Source organism: Lactuca serriola, chromosome 1, assembly GCF_051521515.1.
Source record: "Lactuca serriola cultivar US96UC23 chromosome 1, Lser_US96UC23_V15, whole genome shotgun sequence".
Lineage (NCBI taxonomy): Eukaryota > Viridiplantae > Streptophyta > Magnoliopsida > Asterales > Asteraceae > Lactuca > Lactuca serriola.
The window spans coordinates 75,581,098-75,603,534 of record NC_136408.1 but is presented as its reverse complement, the minus strand read 5'-3'; the positions used below and the strand labels follow the sequence as shown (position 1 = coordinate 75,603,534).

Sequence of the window (22,437 nt, the reverse complement as noted above, 5' to 3'; positions counted from 1 at the left end):
TACATTATCATATTCTTGTGGTGATATATTTACCTTTTGTATGGTGGTCGAGAACTACTGTGTTTGTGTCTATGAACTACATCTATCTAAGGATTTGTTTGCATAATATCCCTCTATCCATATTGAATTGTATTTCTCATTTGTAGATGCTTTATATTTGATGTAGCAATCGACTTTTTCCATGTTTATGTTTCTTTACTGGTGAATTTCCAAAATAATATGTTAGACTGTCTCATAAGTGAAAGCATCAACCAGCATATGGAAACCATGATTAGGCTTATACAAGGCGACTTCATTGAATCTTGTAAAGAATTCCTAGTTGGGCTCTCCTTCCTTTTGTTAATATCCCATGATAACCCGCATACATATATACTATAAGTTTATGAATGTCAACTTAATGAATTTAAACAAATACTATGTTAATACTTTGAAAGTGGTAGCAAAATATGTTCACTAAACCAAGGTCAAATTGGAGTGACTTCATATGTCATGTCTAGGTTTCACAATGGTTATCGGGGTTAGTAGTACCATCATACACTATGAGGTTTAGGAGCTTTACCTCCAGGGTAGCTGATACTCTTCTAGATCCTTGACAAAAGGGCATGCTGACATTTTAGGTATTTAATCACGATTGCAACGCTAGGCACCAGTACCCTAAGGTTATCCCTCCAGATTATATATGCATGGATGTCTTAAATACAGGTCTTGCACTAGCTCCATGTTCAAGTGGAGAAATGTGTACGTGACGTATCAGGATTAGTGAAAAACATCACTATATATGCTAGCTTCTCAACATGAAACGTAGTTGTTTCATGGTTTTCCTTCATCTTGCTTTTGTACCTTGTTTTTCATGGTGTTGATGTAATTCATGAGCTTGTTAGACACCATATCGCTTGCATTGTAATGGAAAAAGAATTCCCATACCTATAGGCACCATAGCAGCCGTGTTGGTGTTTCTTATACATTGTCAGAGGGTATTGCCATTTTGGTTGACATCGTCACAAAGGAGGGCATGTGATGCACAAGGCTAAACTCATCACATTCTCACGATTCTCTCTCACGCCTTCGAGGATCTACTCGTGATGTGCGGCTACGTTGTCATTGTAGGTCCCACTCATGCTGCCACCTCATGGATCTCTTGATTTTTCTACATATTGCCATTTTTAACAAACAAACAAACCGATGTCTACAAAGTCAAATTGAAAATCAAATTCTCCTTGAAAAGGGTATTCTAGTAAATACGCATTTTTAAGTCGGTTATACCGTAAATAATAGGCTAATTAGCCTGCTAAGTTTTGGACAGTGTTTACGCGGCGCCTACTCATTGGTTCGGTTGTAAAAAAATCGACGCGGTACGTTCTCACTTGATTACTTTTTTTATAAAGAGGCCAAAGCATCGTTTTTACTGACCTCATCCTTCTTTTTATAAGCACACATGCACACCTTCGCCTCCAAAACCCTGTCTCTCCTTTCATTTTAGGAGTCACAGAGCTTTTCCGGCGGAGGAGCACGTCGAAGAAGCGGCATAACCTCACAATATTCAATTCCAATGGCCGCTATCTTCCGTACACTTCTTTTGCTTCTTACTCTATCAGGTAACTCTTTAAAATTCGAATCCCTTTTCAGTAGTTCCTGAAATTTGAAGTAATTACTCACAATTGGGAGGTGTTTGTTCTCTGTTTTTGATTGAATGTGGGGTTTGTTTTCTTTTCTGGAAAAACTCTCGCTTTTTAGCTAATTTTGTTGATTTATCGAATCATAGCGCAGAAGCAGAGATGGAAATTCATTTTCGGTTTCAATCTTTCAGTCCACTAATGCTGGATCATTACTATAAACGAAATAAAGTTTTCAATCCTATCGGTTGTTTAAATGAATCCTTTTTCTCGTCTTTTTCTGTTACTAGTTACCGAATTTCAACTAGTTAGTGATTAATTTTTAATATTTCTTAGAAATCTGAGTCTGAATGTCCAAATTTTACCCAATTGTATGTTTCCCAGAATCATTTATCGGTGTCTTCACCATTGGAGTCGGAGTCAACTATGGACGAATTGCCAACAATCTCCCACCTCCATCTCAAGTATCAACCCTTCTTAGATCTTTAAACATTACTAGAGTAAAAGTCTATGATGCCGATCCACAAGTGTTACAAGCATTTGCAGGAACAAACATCGAATTCATCATTGGTTTAGGAAACGAATACCTTCAAAGAATGAGAGATCCTCAACAAGCTCAAACATGGATTCAACAAAACGTACAACCATACCTCTCACAAACCAAAATCACTTGTATCAACGTCGGCAATGAAGTTCTCGGAGGACAAGATACTCAATTAGCATCATATCTCCTTCCAGCCATGAAAACCATGTATGGAGCTTTAGTTAATCTCGGATTAAGCAAACAAGTTTACATAACCACTGCTCATTCCCTTCAAATCTTAGCAACTTCTTTCCCACCTTCTCAAGGGACATTTCAGGAAAACCTAATTCAATACATTCAACCAATTCTAAACTTTCACGCTCAAGTCGATTCCCCCTTTTTCATAAACGCATACCCTTATTTCGCATACAAAGGTGATCCAAACAATGTCCCTTTAGAATACGTTCTTTTTGAACCGAATTCTGGATCAATTGATCCACATACGAATTTGAAATACGATAACATGTTATACGCACAAATTGACGCTGTTTATTCAGCTATAAAAGCATTAGGTCATACTGATATTGAAGTTAAAATTTCTGAAACTGGTTGGCCTTCAAAGGGAGATGAAAACGAAGCTGGAGCAACTGTTCAAAACGCTGGAATTTATAACAGAAATTTGATGCAAAGAATGCAACAGGGGGAAAGTACTCCTGCAAGACCTTCGCAGCCTATTGATATTTACGTTTTTGCCCTTTTCAATGAGAATCAGAAGGGTGGGCCCACATCAGAGAGGAACTTCGGATTGTATTATCCCGATGGGAGTTTGGTTTATAATCTTGGAGTAAAAAGTTATATCCTTCCACGAATAGACTACTCATCTTCCATGAAAAACGTAAGATCACATCTTTTTTTTTCAGTAAAGATGAAAACTTTTTGAAAATTTTGAATGATTTTGGCTTATATAAACTATATATTTGCAGGGTTTATCTATCTTGAGTCATCTCGTTTTGCTTATTGGATCCCTAGTGTATTTTCTTGAGAGATGAATAGTTAAATTGTAATTTGGTGACAAGTATACAAAGAAACGTGACTCAAGAGGATGATTATTTGAGGTAATTTAAGAACTCTAATCTTTTGTACATTTTGTACATTTACAGATATTCTTCACCTACCAATTAGTTGAATTCATAATGGCCATAATAAAAATATATCTTCAAGAAATAATAGATTATAATTTGAAAAAATATGCATCCGTTCATTAAATAACTAAAGCCAACACGACAATCATTCTAGACTAGGACCCTCATCAACCACCCAAAATTTTGTAGGATCTAGATTCTAAAAGTTTATTGAAAATTGTGAAATGAACTTTTTTTGATATGAAATATGGGTTTGATTTAAGAAATTATTCAAGAATTACTACACAACTTTGTAAATATATTTTTTTAGCTTAATGGACTTTATAAGGAGTTAAGGACACGACTTAACCGAGACAAGTATTGTTACATATTTAACGATTTTCAAATAAATAGTCACTTATCATTCAATATCACTTGTACAAAAATGTAAAATGGTCATTTTATTTATATTTAGTTTGTTCATTAGTCCAAAAAAACGGATTTTTTTTGTTAACATCATGTATCCATACAGAGAATGTCAACTATGTGAACACAATACTATCTTGTGTATTTTCTTGCTGTTACTACATTATTAATTTATTAAAAAATATGGCCACTAATGTCCACCCCATCTTATCTTCACAAACAATCATGGAATATAGAATCTTATTACAAATTAAATTCTTCTTGTCTTATAGTATACAAAAGTCCAAATTCTGTTTAATCAAATATGAAAAAGCCACCCTTCTCTAATCCTATCATTTTGGTAGCCCCTTTTTATTAAAAAAAAAAACAAATAATAGTTTAAAGCTCGTAGTTCTTGCCTTGTCCTTTCTTGTCCACACTGTATCCTCACTGTTTATTTATTTATTTATTATTATTTAATATCTGAAAAGGATATATCTTGATGTCCTTTTCTCTTTTTCTTCTACAAACTCAAGGTTATTATATAACAACAATAATAAAATAATAATAGTATGCTACTTTCTATACAAGTTGGATATCTTTACATTAAAAAAGTTTAAAGAATCCAACTTTAATACATCTTGCTTGTTCTTTCTTACACTTTGACCAACACTTGAAAATTCTTTCTTGTGCTCTTTTGAGATCTTTCAAAGGTAATGAACAAAATAATATTAATATTTTATATTTTGTGAAAAAAGGGAATGCCACGTGGCAGCCTGCAATTGGTTTTACATTTCCTAACATTGAGGGTCCAGATTAGGTTTGCTATGTTGAAATTTAGTATATATGCAATGCAGCCAAATTAGACGGGTCATAATTCCACTAATTTTTGTATCAAATTATGGATTAAAAGAATTCAAATATGTCGATTAGATTAAGACACTTGCTTTTTGTTTGTTCAATTAATCTAATGATATTTTTGCCTAACTAAATCTAACAGGTGAGATTTAAGGATTCAGATTTTCATATTCATGGATGATACATCAATATTTTCAAAGCAGTGGGAACCTGTCATCTTCGTAGTACACATTTTTAGAACATGGTTACATACTTCAATACAATATTTATTGTTTTTGTTTTATAGTATATTAGAAATTCGTTATTATGTTTATACGCAATGATATATTATTATAGTTTATATTTATATCAATAAAAAAAAGTATATATATATATATATATATATATATATATATATATATATATATATATATATTCTTGAAACATTTTAGAGGTTTCTTTTATTGTCATCATGTATTTGTTGTTGTTATTATTATTATTCAATGTTATCTCTTTTGTTTATTTTATTGGTGATTGATTGGCCTAATGTGATAAATAATTGTGATGTAGTGTTTTTTGGTTGCAATTATTCATGTTTTGAATATTAAGCAAGATTTGCTATCAATGATATGACACCACTCGAAATATGATCAATCGCTTCCAAATTCAATCTCATAAAAAATCCAAAACATTTGGGGCTTTTAATTGCTTTTTTTGGCATATTTTTTGCAATGTTTTGGACTTCTTCCTAGTTGAAGGAATAATATTTTTGAGGGTCATGCTTCAATCAATCATCGATTATCTTGTACAATACAATTAGGTGATGTACATAAAGGGTATGTAGAGATTATTTATGCAAAAAAAAATTCTTTTTCTAAAAGTAAATCCAGACTGTCGATTTTTATAAACAATATAGTTGTTAGATTGTAATGGATTCAGAAAATTAAGTGGCTTGCTTTTGTTGATGAGATCATGTAAGAAATACAGCTTTTTCACAATCGCTACTCTGTAAAGTTAACTTATCAAGTCATTGGAAAAGACATGAAAAAGGGCCTCAATTCGAATGGTATCCTTCTCAGTTCTCATTTTATTAAGTTAGGTTTTTATGTGAGGATAGAAAGTAAAGTTTTGCTCAAAAGTGAGAAATATTCATATACTGAAAAGAACGTATGAATTGTCAAGATAAAAAAATCATTGTTCTTTGATTAAGATTGTTGAGGGAAACAACAAGGTTTTTCCAACACCTTGATTTTTATACTATATAGAATTGCTCAAGTCAAACCTCGTGTTTGACCCATGACTTGATGAAATAACCTTGGCCCATAAGGCCATAACTTTGATGGATCATTTGGGGGCCATCATTTTATTTCCAAAATTTGACACATATTAAATATGGTAAAAAATAAATAAGAATAAAATATAGGAGAATATTTAATTTCTTTTTAAAAAAAAGTGCATTATTGATTGCATATAAGCTACCAACACCCAATATGTTTTCTTTAGAGATGATCTTAGCCTATTTTTTCTAAATCATCCTATGTTTACCAATTTTGCCTCCCCAAAAAACCGGGCATGCAACGACTCAAGGTGGTTGATAACTAATAAAGGTGCTTGAAAAATAGAAAGAAGATAAGTTCCTAAAGTACCAAGAACAACTTTAAAAAGTGTTAACCTTCTCCCAAGTAGATAAAACTTTCACCTTCCATTCAAAAAATAGAAATAATAAAAGTAATATCATACTAATAGTAATAATATTAATAATAGTAATAGTAATAATTGTTTGCGGTTTTCATTATCTTTTTCTTATAAACGTTCTATAAACCATTGTCATTAGGATGCCGATTTTTTTTTAACGACAAACACAAAAACCAATGAATCATATTTTTAATTCTATATCTTTTGTCCATCACGAGACTTGAACCCTCGACCGCTAAGAGAGGGCCGCATTTTCAATTAGGTTCCTACAAATGAAAACATCCCGATAGGATCTATACGAAGCAATATCCAAATTCAGATCTTAACTCGATCTAATCTCACGTCTTTTGTCATTATTATATAGTGAATTAGTGATGCTTAAAATTTTTGTCCATTGAACTTCAAATCGAGCATTTCAAAGTCGTAAGAAGTCTCATTTACTCTAATAAAAGAAGGTTTTTTTTGTTACATGTCATTTTCTCCTTTATTTGGACGCATGACATTTTCTACAATTTTTAAATTTTTTAATTTCTACTTGTCATTTTATTGTATTTTTCATTTTATTAAATTAAAATTCCACATTTAATATGTAAAGTAATACATATGTAAGGTATTTATTAGAAATGATTTATATATGTAATTTATTCAATACATTAAAGGGATAATGACTTGAAAGGGTAACGGACTTTCGACTTTCTTCACATTTAGTCACTAAACTTTTTTTCGTTATCTATTTGTCATTGAACTATTGAAACTGTTCACATTTTACCCTTATGACCGGCAACAGCCGGTCATAAGGGTAAAATGTGAACAGTTTCAATAGTTTAGTGGCAAATAGATAACGAAAAAAAGTTTAGTGACTAAATGTGAACAAAAATGAAAGTTCGTTTCCCTCTAAAAAGTTCAATGGCTAAATGTAAACAAACTTCCTATTGTACTATTTTTAGCACATTATTTATTTTTGTTTAAATGTAGCAACATTTGTTCATGAAGAAATCTATGAAATAAAAAAACAAAATGTAACATCCGGATTTCCAGGTATCATAATTTAAGTATTTTTCTTTTGAGTTAAGAAGAGAGACTCGACGAGTTGACGCCTCAACTCGTCGAGTAAGGTCGCGATTGATGACTCGGATTAATGAATGGACTCGACGAGTCCACGCTGTTGGCAGAAACCCTAAATCTTTGGGCCCGAGCCATATTTAAAGGCACTTATGGCCTTCAATTGCGACTACCTTTCCCATAAGTGAGAACCTTAGCGAGCTTGAGTGTGTAGAGTGAGAGGAAGAGCTATCTTGAGCTTTTTGGTGTGATTTTGCAAGAAAGGAGAAGAGTTCCAGCAAGAGGGACCAAGGAAGGTTATTGTTCTGAGTTATTCAAGCAAGGAGCTTCATTCTGAGGTACAAAAATGAACCTCTTTCCTTCCCTATTGTGTAGATTCCATTTTGGGGTTAGGGCGTGAATCACTTCATCTTTGGGGTTTTGAATGCCTCAAACCCCTCTTGCAAGTTTGTGTTATAGATCTGGACCCTTCTAGGTCCAGAGAGCCGAGAATATGAAGCTTTAGTAGAGTAAACCTTGGGGTTTGAAGTTAGGAATCTGGACCCATCTAGGTCCAGAGAACCGAGAATATGAAGCTTTAGTAGAGTAAACCTTGGGGTTTGAAGTTAGGAAGCATTTATGGGATTTTTATGGTATATATAGTTACTTTCATCTTACACATACATATGAAGTATTTTATATAAATTACGTGCTATGTGTGTATATTATTTGAATACTTGTTGTCTATGTTGGATGAACGATTTTATACATGTTTTAAAAGATTTAAACGGTATATTTATTTTATATCTACAAATATGTTGCAGATGAAACATGAGTAGATGAAATAGTTAGTATGTGATGAAATAAAAGGATGAGAGATAGGTGATGATAGAAAGGTGATGATAATTAGGTAAATAGATGATGATGAATATGTGATGTAGGATGAAAGGAGATACCATAACCTTAACCGGCAATGTGGCGATGTAATCATCTACCAGAGTATAAATGGCGACCACGGACTATTCTAGACAACCCAGTGGAAACACCAGCAGACCCATAACCTGTAGGTGATGAATTACGAGTTCAGACGATGTTGTAACTACGTATTCATGCGATGATACTCTAACCCCTTACTATGAATTACGAGTTCAGACGATGCTGTAACTACGTATTCATGGGATGTCATAAATTCCGCATGCCAAACCAATGGTCATAACTCACATCAGTGAGAATGGTTCATTTTTTTTTGTAAAACATAAATCATATTGGAAATTTTGATTTTTTATTTTGGAAAATGCAAACCATTGGTTTTTTATTTCGGTTTCGATTTTTTGTTTTTTTTAAATATATTTTCAAGGGTTTTTTTTTTTTTTTTTTTTTTTTTTTTTATTATTATTATTATTATTATTTCATAGATTTCTTCATCAACAAATGTTGCTACAATTTAACAAAAATAAATAATTTGCTAAAACATAATACAAGAGGGAAACGAACTTTCGATTTTGTTCATATTTAGTCACTAAACTTTTTTTGGTTATCTATTTGCCACTAAACTATTGAAACTGTTCACATTTTACCCTTATGACCGGTAACAGTCGGTCATAAGGGTAAAATGTGAACAGTTTCAATAGTTCAATGACAAATAGATAACGAAAAAAAGTTTAGTGACTAAATGTGAAAAAAGTCGAAAGTTCGTTACCCTTTCAAGTCATTATCCCTACATTAAAGCCTCATTAATTTTAATAATTCAAAAATTTTCTTATTTTTTATATAAATTCAAACTTTTCAAATTGTTGAAAGTTCATACTTATATTTTTAAAAATAAACTCATGTAATACATGAGTGTCACACCTAGTAATCAATATCTTAATCAATAACAAGTTAAAGTTGATTCAACATCGTTGTCTTAATCAACATCACGCTATATTGAATATTACACAAACAAGATTGTGCAAACAAATTTGAAGACTAGTTCGTTTCGGTAGGATCTTTTGATCTTCGATTTGATCTTAGTCATTATATTTTTAAAAATATGTTTATTTGGCCACTTAACTATTTTTAAGTTTTAAAAAAATCATTAAACTTATTAATTTTTGCTAAAGTGATCATTATTACCTACAAAAACATGTTTCATGTTTTTTTTTTTGGTTTTCAAAAATTATTTAACTTTTTTTTTCTATAAGTAGTCATTATGTTTTTGAAATTGCATACGTTTTTTTGTATATGTATTTCTTTTATAATTTCATTACTTACTTTGTTTTTATATATTTTTCACAATTCATTTTTTTGCTTCATTTTTATATGTTTTTTAACAATTTGCTTTTACAACTTTACTTTTACTGCATTTAACATGTTTTTTTCACCATCTATTTTTACAACTTTAATTTTTTGCTTTGTTTTTTTAAATCCCTTTTTACTTTATTTTTTAGTTCATTTTTATCTTTTCTTACAATATGATTTTACAACTTCATATATTTACATGTTTTTTTTTTCACAATTTGATTTTATAAGTTCATTCCTTTACTTTAGATAGCTTAAATAATATAAAATCCGTTGTTGCTCAAAGTTAACATGTTTTAAAACTTATAAAAAGTTAAAATCATATAAAAACAAGGGACAATTTCAAAAGTTTAGTATTAATCGAGTACATGACCTTAAGTCCTTAACCCAACCTAAAACGAGCTTAGACAAATCCCGTTTGACAAACACTCTACAATCCTTTATCACTAAAAAAGGAATAACGCAACTACGCAAGAGTATCGCATAAAAACAGCCAAAAGAAGCAATTTCAGATTCCATCTCCTTCGAGCAAAGGATTGAATTTCGAGAATGGCGAGGAGGAAGGAAGTAGTGGTTTCAGCTCTCCAGTTTGCTTGTTCCGACGATGTCGCCACTAACGTCGACACCGCCGAAAGGTTTACTTCTTTTACCCACTCTGCTCCATTCACTACATGAAATTTAGGGTTTTTTTTGACGATTTCTAGCTTGCATATCTCGATTTAAACTTTATTGTGTGTAAAATTGCAAAACATACTGTTGATATGGATTAAGCTTTACAAACCATAAGTCGTAGAAGCTTGAATTTGAGTGTAACAAGAGTAGAAATGTCAATAATTCCCCTTGCGTATCGGGACAATAGTTTAGGATTTGAGCAATTAGGACTAGGTTTGGAGTTGTGATTGAAGTGCATTTGATCTAAACATTAAAACGAATATTGCTATGATTCTGGTTCAATCAACGGGATTCATGTTTCCGATTTTCATTTTCACCTGTTGTGCCACTATTAGCAAATTCACAGGCTTACGAATTTGTCATAACTCATAAAAAGTAGTTCATGTTCTCAAAGAATGTTTTGCATTGCAGGCTTGTGAGATCTGCTCATGAGAAGGGTGCTAATATCATCCTTATTCAGGTTTGCTTCTTGAATTTGATAAGATTCTCAAAGATTTGTTTCACCTTTACCTCTTTATCAGCTTATTCTAACAACTATATTCATGGTTGATTTTGTTGCAGGAACTATTTGAGGGCTATTACTTTTGTCAAGCACAAAAGGAAGATTTCTTTCAGAGAGCAAAACCTTACAAAGATCATCCAACCATTTTAAGGTTAACACATCTCCACATCCCAACATATTATCATAAATTAAATTTGTACATAACTTGATTACATGATACCATTTTCTTTTTAGTTAAGATCAAATATATAATTTTCAGGATGCAGAAACTTGCAAAGGAATTAGGAGTTGTTATACCTGTGAGCTTCTTTGAGGAAGCAAATAATGCACATTACAACTCAATAGCCATAATTGATGCTGATGGAACTGATCTTGGAATATATAGAAAATCTCACATCCCAGATGGACCAGGTTTAATATATTCTTATCATTTATTAAATTAGCAACAATCTCTTTTATTTTTTTTATGTAAGTTTAATTAAAATTAATAGTTCCTTGTTTTTTTCAGGATACCAAGAGAAATTCTACTTCAATCCAGGTGACACTGGCTTCAAGGTCAGTTTTTTTTATACAGTTATACCCATGTTTCATATTAAATCCCCACTTTGACTTTTCAATGTAAGGGTAAAATAGTCATTTCATCTTTTGACAATTTATATTTTACTCTACAGGTGTTCCAAACCAAGTTTGCTAAGATAGGCGTGGGTATGAATTTCTCAATCCTTTTGATTTAACTCTTTTATAAAAAAAGTAGCAGCTTTTTATTTTTATATTTTAAAAACAAAATGCAATTCTTTTTAGCAATATGTTGGGATCAATGGTTTCCGGAAGCTGCTAGAGCCATGGTTCTTCAAGGTGCAGAATTACTATTTTACCCAACTGCTATCGGCTCTGAGCCTCAAGACGAAGGTCTTGATTCACGTGAACATTGGAAACGCGTAATGCAAGGGCATGCTGGAGCTAATTTGGTTAGTTAATTATAAAAATATAAATTGTAATTGTGTTACTTTTTTATAAATTTAAAATAAAATATAAAAATCTATGCTTTCAGGTACCTCTTATAGCATCAAATCGCGTAGGGAAGGAGGTGATTGAAACAGAACATGGTAAAAGTTCAATTACATTCTATGGGAACTCCTTTATAGCAGGTAATTATAAATTTTGGTTTTTTACCTCCAACTTTGAATGTATGTTCACTTTACACCCTAATTTTTAAATTCCTAACAAAAACAGGACCTACTGGAGAAATTATCACAGTTGCTAATGATAAAGAGGAAGCAATTCTTGTAGCAGAGTTTGATCTTGATCAAATTAAATCCAAAAGACATAGTTGGGGAATATTCCGTGATCGACGCCCTGATTTATACAAGGTGCTTTTGACATTAGATGGAAGCAATCCTTCATCATAATTAATTATCAAATATTTCATCATGAAATGGACTAATTTTGTAATAATATTTTTAGCATTTGAAGTTTAAGTAAAATAAAAAAACACATACTGCTTTTTTTTCAACATCACGGGTGGAATGCTGTAAAGTGCTACACATTGTCATGGACTTGTGCCTAAAATTATTACATGTAATAACTTTTTGGTGAAAGTTGCTACACTAGATAAATCAATATATAATCCTAGAAGTATGTTAGGTGTAGATACATGGACTTTAAAAAAACCATTATATTTTGGACATGTTTTATTTTTTAAAATAACCATTTTGACATGTTATATCAGATTTCGTGTGTAATTTTGTTAGATAAGGTTTCACTCTTAGGTTCCCAAATTTACCATTTTGAGAAAAAAACTATGAAACTTTTTATGGTTTGATTGAAAAAAATAAATTTTAAGTGGTTAAACCGTAAAATTTCCAAGAATATAATGATTCTTTTTTATATGTATGCATATAAATTGTATCATTCGCATCAAAGGACACTTTATTTGCAAGAGAAATGCTTTGGACTTTACAAATTGCATGCTAAATGATAAGCATGCTAATCACAATGGTTCTTCCCTAATCTCACTTTTCTCTATAGCATCATCGGCTTCAACCTCGTAACCGACTTTTTGTCCGTTTTCCCTCTCGACCTCCATGTCATCATCGTACTGAACAAATTGCAACTTCAATCGCCCGTCTTCTCTATACGCATGCAAAAGTTCTTGATTTTGGATCCTTACCTCTCTCAGAATAAGCCTACCGTTAAACCGATATGATTCAAAACACACCTGTCTCCCGATTGAAGAAATTGGTGGTGGGATTTCCCTTCTTTTAATCCTCGATCTTTTCAAATTACCTGAAATTCTTGATTTTGAATGATTTATCATAACACCAAAACCTTGTGTACACTCGTGTTTTTGAGCCCATTGATCGTTGAATTCGTGTGTATCATTGAAGCTATCGAAGATGGGTTGAGGGCTTTCACATGCAGCCATTTGTTTTCTTGTATTTTTTGTGGTTGCATGAAAAGGAAATAAAAAACTACAGGAGGAGAGTAGTTTTTGGAGAGAAAAGTGTTGGTTTGTTGTATTTTTGTGGTTGCATGAAAAAAACTAATAGAGAAGAAAAGGAAGGAAGAGTTTTTTTTGGAGAGAAAAGTGTTTCTTAGAGAGACCAATTGGTAAAGTCAAGTTTCATGGAAGGAGGATGATGCTATTATATAGGTGAGTGTGTGTGTTGGATTAGAGATTTTGGTTACAATTTAGTGGTCATAACTTAATGTAGGAAGATATTTGTGTTTGGAAGTGGAAGAGGTTTAGTGTTTTTCGGTGATGACGTATTGTTTGGTGTTAAGTTTGATGTATATCAAATTTAAAAAACATTTTTTTCGTTTTTTAGGGAAAACATAATGTGAAAATTTGTTGGAAAATGAAATAACTCATAAAATGATAATGTATTTTGTAATTCGTCCCACTTAGGTCATTATTTTTCTTGGTACGTTAGTAAAGTATTTCACTTAGTTTATTAGATAATGTGTTTATAATCATGGTTAACATGCTTAAAAGTATTAATTCAAAGCTATATATATGTTATAATCATCAACAAGAACTTGACAAGGCCAACTATATATGTTAATAATCTCCTAAACTATTTGGGCATGTTTGGCACGAAGTTTTTGGAAGCTTTTGGGAGCTTCTAGCTTTTAGCTTTTGATAAACGCTCAAGCTTAAACAAAAAACTTCGTTTGACAGTACGAACGTTTAGCTTTTAGTTTTAAAACGCTCCGATTCTAAAAGCTACTTCATGTCGTGTTTAACAAAACGCTCATGAGCTTTTGAAATCAATTTCCATAATTATCCTTAAAAATATATTTATATATTTATTTATTTTTAATCAATTGTCTTTTTATGTAATTTTATATATTTCAAAAGCTTCCAGCTACTTTTGCCAAACATTCATATAACAAATAAAAGCTACAGCTTCCCGCTACCAGCTACCTGCTACACGCTACCTACTACACGCTACCCGCTTTCAGCTAACAGCTATTTTTGCCAAACATGCCCAAAGTCTTTTCAACCACTTCATCCTCCTCATGATCCCTCTTCCTTTCTACTACTCTTTCTATTTTTCTTTATTAAATTTTACTATGAATTTAGTCATTCTGTCTACTATCTTCTATTTTTTTTTTTCCAATTTTTTATATTTTCTTTTCCACCAATCCAATTCATGCTCTTTTAACGTGTTTAGTGTTTCAACTTCACATGGCACGATTCATTTAAGGTCTAACCCTAACCTAAAATCCGATAGGAAAATAAACAAGTTGACATGACACGATAATTAAACAGGTCGGGTTATGACCAATATCTCTCAACCCGTTTGCTGATTTAATACGAGATAAACCAGATATGATACAACACATTTACCAGGTCTAATTAGTAAATGATACAAAAATCATTTCAAAATCTTATCTTTATCCCGATTCAATATGATACTTTATAATATTTATACAACAAAAACACTCATATTTGTTCTTTTTATATCGATGGTAATGCTCAAGTAAGAAGTAAAAGAAAGGCTTTATTAAAAGAGATTTTGGCGGTCGTTGAATGAGAAACAATGACAAAATTGCCTTTAAATGAAAAGCAGATAGTTGATGACACACGGTTAGAAATCTGACACTTTATTGAACCTTTGATATCTTCATTGTATGTGTCGTTCTATCCATCTATACCTATTTCCCCTTTCAAAAATAGTTGATAGCACAAGATTAGAAAACAATACGTTGGGGATTTTTTTGCTATGTTTTAACCCATTTAAAAGTTACATAGTTACCTAAGGTTTGCCCTTTCAAAAAAAAAAATTGAAGATTCTTTTGGACATTTCGTTGAACGCGTGGAGTGTTGTACTTAATCAAAACATAACAAAACTATAACATGAGAAAAAACAACAAACATGAGTTTTTTACATCAATGCCAACACACAAATAAAGATTGAAAAACAACAAACATGAGTTCTTTACATCAATTGCGACGCACAAATAAAGAATAAAAACAACAAACATGAGTTCTTTTAGCAACGTAAGACTGAAATTCATCGGTATGCGTTGCACAAATAATTGAGGCATCGTTGATAAGATAGAATTACATAGATCCATAGATCTAGTACATCTGTGCTATAGTACATCTACAATGCTTGATAATAATATGATTCATATCTCAGAATTGAAATTTGAACTTGCACTTAGAAGTGAATTGTTGACAAAAATGAAAAAGGACCCCAACATTCAAGATAAGTTGATAATCGTTGAATTAGAGGCCATAGTTACTATTTTCATATATAGAGTTACATTTTCTTGTCTTTGGATTTAGAGAGATAGAACTATAGAAGGGGGAGGAGTGATATTGAAAATGGATATTTATGTTGGAGCCCTAAACCCTAGAGAGAGTAAACCAGGAGACAAAAACGGAGCAGGAAAAGCAAGTGGGGCTTCTAAAACTTTTGAGTCAAATTATTCATAAAGAATTTTTTGGCTCGATATAACAAGGCTGGAAAATGATTTAGGGTGTTTGGGATTGCTTATTTGACTCAATAAGGACTTTTGATAAAACTGTTTATTAGCTTATGTTGTGAAAAAAATATTGTAGTTTATAATAAAATGTTTGAATTAACTTATGTGACGACAATAATCTATAAGTTCATAAACTATATTAAAAAAGTGTTTGAATTAGCTTATAGTAATTTTATAGTTATTTTAGGTGAAAAAGTTATAAGCATTTTTACAAAGTCGTGAGTGTGCCACTTTTTAAAAACTTGTTTTTGAGGATAGTACAAAGTTGTTTTCAAAAGCATTTTTTTTCCAAACACCTTTGAAGAGGGTAGCTTATTGACTTTTTAAAAAACTAATAAGTTAATAAGTACTTGTCAATCTCAATCCCAAACACCAATGAGGAGGGTAACTAACTATCATTTTTGTCATTTTTGGATTTTGTTCAAAAGTAGCCTAATCCCGTATTGTTGGTTTCATCTTCCAAAATTGTATACAAGTATTACTTTGGTTATTATGTGGAAAACAAACATTACACCCAAACTCCTATCCCTTATGGTCAATTAGGGTTTAATCAAACCAAAAATCCTAACCCATAATGTAATCGATGGTTGTAATCATCAAGAGTTACTGAAAAATTGAAAGTTTATGGCTTCAATTTCTTCTCTAAGTAACTTATGGATTGTGAATTTTCACTTCAAATGTATGTTTGTGCCTAACTTTCTTGTCTATTTTGAACCTCGTAAAGCATCTGTTTGGGATGTGGATTTCAGTTCAATGGGTTTTACAAAGTTTGTGCGATTTCTTGAATATTTAATTAAGGAGAATTGTAAGGATGTTGATTGTTGGCTCAACGATAAAAGTTTGTCTAGTTGTATAAAGATATTGGACAATGATGCGGATTATAATCAATTTCTTGAATATACTTATGTTAAGGGCAACATGATGAATGTATATGTTGACCACTAAAATGAACCCGTATTAGGTTGAGGAGGAATTATCAACATCTGAAGATAAAACTGAAGATATAGATGTTGACTCACAAATGTTTAATCATCTTTCATGTGATCAAGAGAATAATGAAGAAGATGTATCATTTGACAAGAGAGCAGTGGATGCATTTTTGAAAGAAAGTTATGTGGTAGATCAAGTGGAAAACTACTGATCCCAAAGTTAATAGTGGTCCAGATAAACAAGCTTAGAAAATGAATATGGATAAATTTATTGAAGGTTCAAAATATGGAGAACACTTGTTAGTTATGGCCAAAAGGAAATATCCTTAAAAAATTGGAGTAATCATCATGTAAAATATAATATCGATGTTCCCAGGAACTCAAAACCAAAGATTTTACTCTATAAATAATATTGAATGTAGATGTATTAAAAGAAACAAAATCATAGAATGGTAATTTAATGTAACGCCTGCAAATTCGGGCTACTCTATTTACAAATAATAAACGTTAAAATAATTTTTTAATATAAGATTATTTAAGAAAAATAATTTTAACAACATTTATAGTATATGTGACAAAGATTTTGTACAAATAAAGAACGCTAACATTCGACATCGAATGGAGAAATTATGCTTCTTCGAAGTTTCGCGATTAAACTGTCACGACTTTGCGTATTGAAAAAAGTGAATTTTTGATAAATTACTTTTTAACATAAGTGGTCTAAACGAAAGTTATATTAGTCGTTAAATTGATAGTGTGCATATAGAGAACGTCTAAATTTGACTTCATTACAGGAAGTTATGATTTTTCTACGATTCGGTGTAACAGTATACAACTCAGAAATCGAATTTTAGATCGGTCGATTTTTCACCGAAACGATGTAAACAAGAATTGAAGATCTCGCTAATAGGAGTTCAACGATATAAAGACAGTCGAAAACTAACGTCGGATGACAAAGTTATGAATTTTTAACGGACTTTAACAGACTAAGTCTGTTATAATATAACTTTAAAATAAATTCAATATTAGCCGATAGAGTCTAAATGAAAGTTTTAGATATCGTTGATAGCTACATGTGGATATAAAGAACGTGAAAAACGGAGCTCGTATGCGAAATTTATGAATTTTACAAGATAATTAATTTTCAACAAACGAGGGTGTGACACGTATCGCGCTTTGGCACACCCACTTCCTCCCCACGGCTTGCGACCAGATTCTGACGTGTGGCACATTACATACGCACAACGTAGTTCTTGTATGCTCAGGGTACTACCCCCTGGCAGCCTATAAATAAGTGGCGAAAATCCCTCATTTGCTTCCATCTTTCAAACCCATTTGCTCCAACACTTCTTTCTTCTTGAGTCTAAGTTCTTCTGGTCCTCAAGGGTGTTTAGCAATGCTCTAGGCATCAAAGAGCCCGAAAAATAGAAGCTCCCGAGTCGAAATTCTACCAGCGCATTTCTCGACTTTTTGCTAAAAAAATCCTATAAGTTAAGCTGCACTCAGTACGTTTTAAGTGTAACTTATATTTATATTCATATGTCGTTATTATGAACCTATAAATAAGATTTTTTCAGTGATTCCAACGTCAAATTACTGATTGATCTACTTACAAGGAAGATGTCTAGGCTGGATTTAGTGAGGTGTTTAAAGTAGGATTTCCAAACAGTATACTCTGTATACCAAACGGACCATACCTCCGGTATGATCCTACCTGGTTGTCCCTTATCAACTATAGATCAGTAGACATTGAGATTATTGAGAAATCTAGACTATTAATTAGTCATAAAGAATAATATACTAAGACTTACTGATAATGATACTAGGTTACGTCAAAGGAAAAGTCAGTTGCTAGAAGCGAAAGCGTTGTCTGAGTTTCGAATCATCACTTTAACAAGTGAGTGCATAGTTACTTTCATCTTACACATATATATGAAGTATCTAGATAATTACATGCTTATGTGCGTATTATCTATATGCTGAGAATATTATGTGTTAGATAGGATATTATGTGATGATGTTTAACTGATTTAATCATATAAGTATTATACATTTATAAATATGTATTGGGTAGTAATAGGTGATGGTAGATAGATGATGGTAGATAGGTGATGATAAATAGGAGATAACTAGGAGATGCCCTGACCTTGACTTGCGATGTTGTGATGTAGTAATCTACCGGAGTATAGATGACGGCCACTGACTAATCTAAACAAGTCATGTAGAAACATCGACATGCTCATAACGTGTATGTGATGAATTACGAGTTCATACGGTGTAGTAACTACGTATTCCTGCGATGATACAATAGCCCTTACTGGACACGTATTGGGGGAGTAATCCCCGAAACAGTATTTTCTGTGCGATGTAGGTGATGATCCTTAGGAAAGGTCCTTAGAAACAAACATATAAGAAAATGCAATGTAGGTGTTGATATGTAAATGCAATGTAGGAGATGACCCTTAGGATAAATCCTCGTGGTAGAATAAATAAAGAAAAAGGGGATGTGTAACCGAGTTAATTGTTTGACATGAAATATGTGAATAAACAAACGACTATATTATTGTGAGTTGAAAACCCTATATATCTTACAAGGTTTTCCAACCTGACTCACTCACTTTATTTGTATCATATGTAATGATGCGAAGATACATTACAACGAGAGATTAAAGAAGATGTATCAATTAATGTAAAATCTATTTATGCTTATGTTTTGTATCAATTAATACATCCCAAAATTTGAAAAGATATCAATATCGAACGTTTCCTTGGAATTGTTTAATGTTAATATTATCTCACATTGAAATTATTTTTTTGGACCAATTCCACAACAAATTAAAAGAAATACATTGTTTTAAAATAAGCATAAATAAAATTTTTAAAATGACCGTGAATTTGAGGATGTCACAGTGTTTCTCAATGTTGATAACAAAATGTTAACTTTTTATATTTTAGCACCTAACTCAACTTTTTATGATTTCACATAATCTCTCAGCCCTCACTCGTATAAGTTCCACCTAAAACCGATATAACTTCCACTTACATAACTCATGTTTTTATTACTTCATGTAAGTCATACATGACTCTCCATCGCATATAAACATGTTAAAATAATAAGTTGATTAACACCAAGTTTTGCCGAATCACTTACTTTTCTAATTAACTAAAAAACTTAGGGTACATTGGTTATGAAAAAGTGTTTTCATATTTCTAGAAAACGTTTTATGAAAATAGAGTTGATTTTTTATTTTCAATTTTCAATAAAAAAATTTGAAAACAAATTTGATTAGAACCGGTAGAATTTTTATTTTTCATCTTAGTAATTTATAAATTTTTTGAAAACTGTAAAAATCACTTATTTAATTTTACATACAATTTTTTGAAAACTGAATTACCAAATGCATTTTCAAAATTTTCATTCTCCTTTGAAAATTTTCCCTAACCAAACAAACGCTTAATTTTCTCCTTAAATAAATTAATGTATCATGACTAGTCGAAAATTATCAATAAACTTAAACGATCTTCAAGGTCCACAAGGTTGTCCAATGTCCCAGGTTGGAAAAAGTCGAATGATATGAAGGCTGTGGTCACTCCAACACCACGAAGAAGATGCTAATAGCGTTGGTTAAGAGGCCTTAAAATCCATAGCAGAAAGAAACCATGTCCTGCAACAGATTGAATAGAAGTCATGAATAAGAAAAAATCAAAGAGGGAGAATGGTGCATAACCGAGGCCAAGTGAAAGAGCTAATAATTATGTCACATTTATACACGAGATTCTTGAAAAGCATGTATGGATCGATGGGTAAAATCGTAATTTCAATATGAATTTTCTAAATATCAGCTCAAAAAGAGTCACGAATAGTTAAGTACGTTTTGACCAAAATATTAATTAAAATGTAAAAAATAATTCAAAATTCGAAATGACACTCCGAGTCCGAAATTTTTAACCCGAGTTTGAAATGTGGCATTTTGGATAATATAGTCATCTTGAAAATTACTATAAAACACAGTTAGATATTTCAAATTGGCCATTTCAGATGGCTATTTTTTTTTTTTTTTTTTTTTTTTAATTCTCACTTTTCTTAATTATTTAATGTAGGAAATGTATTTCTGTTTATCATAAAATCATAATCTTTATTATGTAGAAATACTTAAAATAAATCTTATTTAAATTAGTAAAATGGTAAACACATTTGTTTTTCAGATAATAATTTATTTTTTACAGCTAAAATGTTAAACTAAAAAAACTCAAAATAAATACATCAATTAACATTACCATTTATTAAGCAACAAATAAATCCAAATCTGATTTATTTTCCTGATCAACAACGTCAAGATACACAGGATCAACCGTCACGTGACTATCCACGTGTACCTTAAACCTATGTCCCCACCACCCAACCCTGGCCACACCTTCAATATCCACCGTCGCATCCAACACCATTTCCCGCCGCCTCAAGTCCGCCAGTACCTGCACCGGGTGGTGTGCCAGCTCCATGCTATTCAGCCGTGCCGGAAGATGGAGGAGCTGACAGGATTTTGGTGGTTGGGATCCCGCAGAGACCTTAGCGGTGCCGAGCAAGGATCCGGCGTAGAAAATCGACATCTCGGTGGAGGAGTAGTGGATGGGGACGGCGTTGGGGTTCGTTACGTGGACGGTGAGGACGACCTCGGCGTCGACCAACGGGAGGCTGAGCTTGAAGGAAGTGATGTTGATGGAGACGAGGTGGAACGTCGGATCTTTCGGCTTTGCCGACATGAGTGCTGCTGTGGCGGTTGCCGTTGCTGCTCCGATTAGGGCAGAGGTCCAGCTCCAATTGACCATTTTGACCGTAGCGGCGTTTCGTTTTCTCTGTGTTACTGAAAATTTGGGTAGAAAATGTTTGCTTTGGTACTTTGGTCTTGATAGTATTGATAATCTGTGAGGTCAAAACTGTAAATTTCATTTCTGTGCGAGTGTGTATTTATTTTAGTTAGATTTTTTTTTTCAATTTCATATTATTTTTATTTGAGTAAATTAAAATATGGTTTGGGTATTTAATTTTTTTTTTTTTAATTCGGATCATCCCTATTATATTATTACATGTATCCTTATTATATTATTACATGTATCCTGAGAAAGATAAAAAGACTGTTATACCCATTTTATTCAATTTAATATTTTTTTTTTTTAAATTTTGTTTTTAAAATTTTAATAAAATAATTAATTCAATAGTACCCCTCCACCCATCCTCCACCACTTCTCATGCTCGAATGTAAACCCACATCGCATCCTCTCTTCTTTTTCCGGTGAGGCAATATCTTTTCCGACAACATTATAAAAAATGCTCCTCCCTGTTAAATTCCATATTTGCCCTCCTGAACAACCACCGCCACCAATCTATGCCCCTGCTTGTTAAACGTCATTCCCTGTTACATGGTTTTGGATAATTTGTGTTATTGGTCCGTAACTTTTTTTTTTTTTTTTTAACTCGGACCATCCATATTAAATAGTTTTGTTGTATGATTGATCTCTGACAAAAAGGTAAAAAAATTGTTATATAATTCTTATTCAATTTAATATATTTTTTATTTTTTTTTTTAAGATTTTAATAAAATAATTAATTTAATAGGACCCGTCCACCTACCCTCCACCACCTCAACACATACTCACATACAAGACAATCCTAGTTCAATCACAAAACAAAATACCCAAAATTATGAAATCGGTTTTACAAAACCACTTCACCGAAGTTGCCTCCTCCCTTCACGTCGGAAATGTCACAGATAATGGGAAGGTTTTGTGGGCATAAGGGGATGTTATCGAATATGAAGATGTT

General features: G+C 32.1%; 3 protein-coding genes across 4 annotated transcripts; 2 read left to right on the top strand and 1 right to left on the bottom strand.

Moving 5' to 3' along the window:
* The first annotated feature begins 1,412 nt into the window (after positions 1–1,412).
* On the top strand, positions 1,413–4,803 carry LOC145092686 (glucan endo-1,3-beta-glucosidase 14-like). Of its 2 annotated transcripts, XR_013702613.1 has the most exons (4): positions 1,413–1,595; positions 1,998–3,031; positions 3,120–3,251; positions 4,663–4,803. XR_013702613.1 is itself a non-coding variant. In XM_079030661.1 (3 exons), exons 1-3 carry the CDS (start codon positions 1,550–1,552, stop codon positions 3,183–3,185), a joined length of 1,146 nt encoding a protein of 381 aa, XP_078886787.1. In that variant the 5' UTR covers positions 1,413–1,549; the 3' UTR covers positions 3,186–3,363. The 2 variants fall into 2 exon arrangements, 1 of the variants encoding a protein (XP_078886787.1); XM_079030661.1 differs by lacking the exon at positions 4,663–4,803 and having other exon boundaries at positions 3,120–3,363.
* A 5,129-nt stretch (positions 4,804–9,932) lies between these two features.
* On the top strand, positions 9,933–12,287 carry NLP1 (nitrilase-like protein 1). The gene is made up of 9 exons (XM_079030646.1): positions 9,933–10,150; positions 10,599–10,647; positions 10,749–10,840; positions 10,949–11,100; positions 11,198–11,244; positions 11,361–11,394; positions 11,491–11,657; positions 11,741–11,837; positions 11,923–12,287. The coding sequence occupies exons 1-9, from the start codon at positions 10,065–10,067 to the stop codon at positions 12,096–12,098; spliced, it is 900 nt and encodes a 299-aa protein (XP_078886772.1). The 5' UTR covers positions 9,933–10,064; the 3' UTR covers positions 12,099–12,287.
* Positions 12,288–20,007: 7,720 nt separating this feature from the next.
* LOC145092669 (Late embryogenesis abundant (LEA) hydroxyproline-rich glycoprotein family) lies at positions 20,008–22,023 on the bottom strand. The gene is made up of 2 exons (XM_079030635.1): positions 20,895–22,023; positions 20,008–20,281 (listed from the first exon to the last, which is right to left on the bottom strand). The coding sequence occupies exon 1, from the start codon at positions 21,441–21,443 to the stop codon at positions 20,901–20,903; it is 543 nt and encodes a 180-aa protein (XP_078886761.1). The 5' UTR covers positions 21,444–22,023; the 3' UTR covers positions 20,008–20,281; positions 20,895–20,900.
* Between the last annotated feature and the right edge of the window lie 414 nt (positions 22,024–22,437).

Bases quoted from the DNA above. Each gene is read 5' to 3' on its own strand.
- LOC145092686 (XM_079030661.1), top strand. From the start codon at position 1,550: ATGGCCGCTATCTTCCGTACACTTCTTTTGCTTCTTACTCTATCAG. The intron at 1,596-1,997 runs GTAACTCTTTAA...TATGTTTCCCAG, and splicing joins TTTGCTTCTTACTCTATCAG to AATCATTTATCGGTGTCTTC. The intron at 3,032-3,119 runs GTAAGATCACAT...ATATATTTGCAG, and splicing joins ACTCATCTTCCATGAAAAAC to GGTTTATCTATCTTGAGTCA.
- NLP1 (XM_079030646.1), top strand. From the start codon at position 10,065: ATGGCGAGGAGGAAGGAAGTAGTGGTTTCAGCTCTCCAGTTTGCTTGT. The intron at 10,841-10,948 runs GTTAACACATCT...TATAATTTTCAG, and splicing joins GATCATCCAACCATTTTAAG to GATGCAGAAACTTGCAAAGG. The intron at 11,101-11,197 runs GTTTAATATATT...TGTTTTTTTCAG, and splicing joins TCACATCCCAGATGGACCAG to GATACCAAGAGAAATTCTAC.
- LOC145092669 (XM_079030635.1), bottom strand. From the start codon at position 21,443: ATGGTCAATTGGAGCTGGACCTCTGCCCTAATCGGAGCAGCAACGGCA.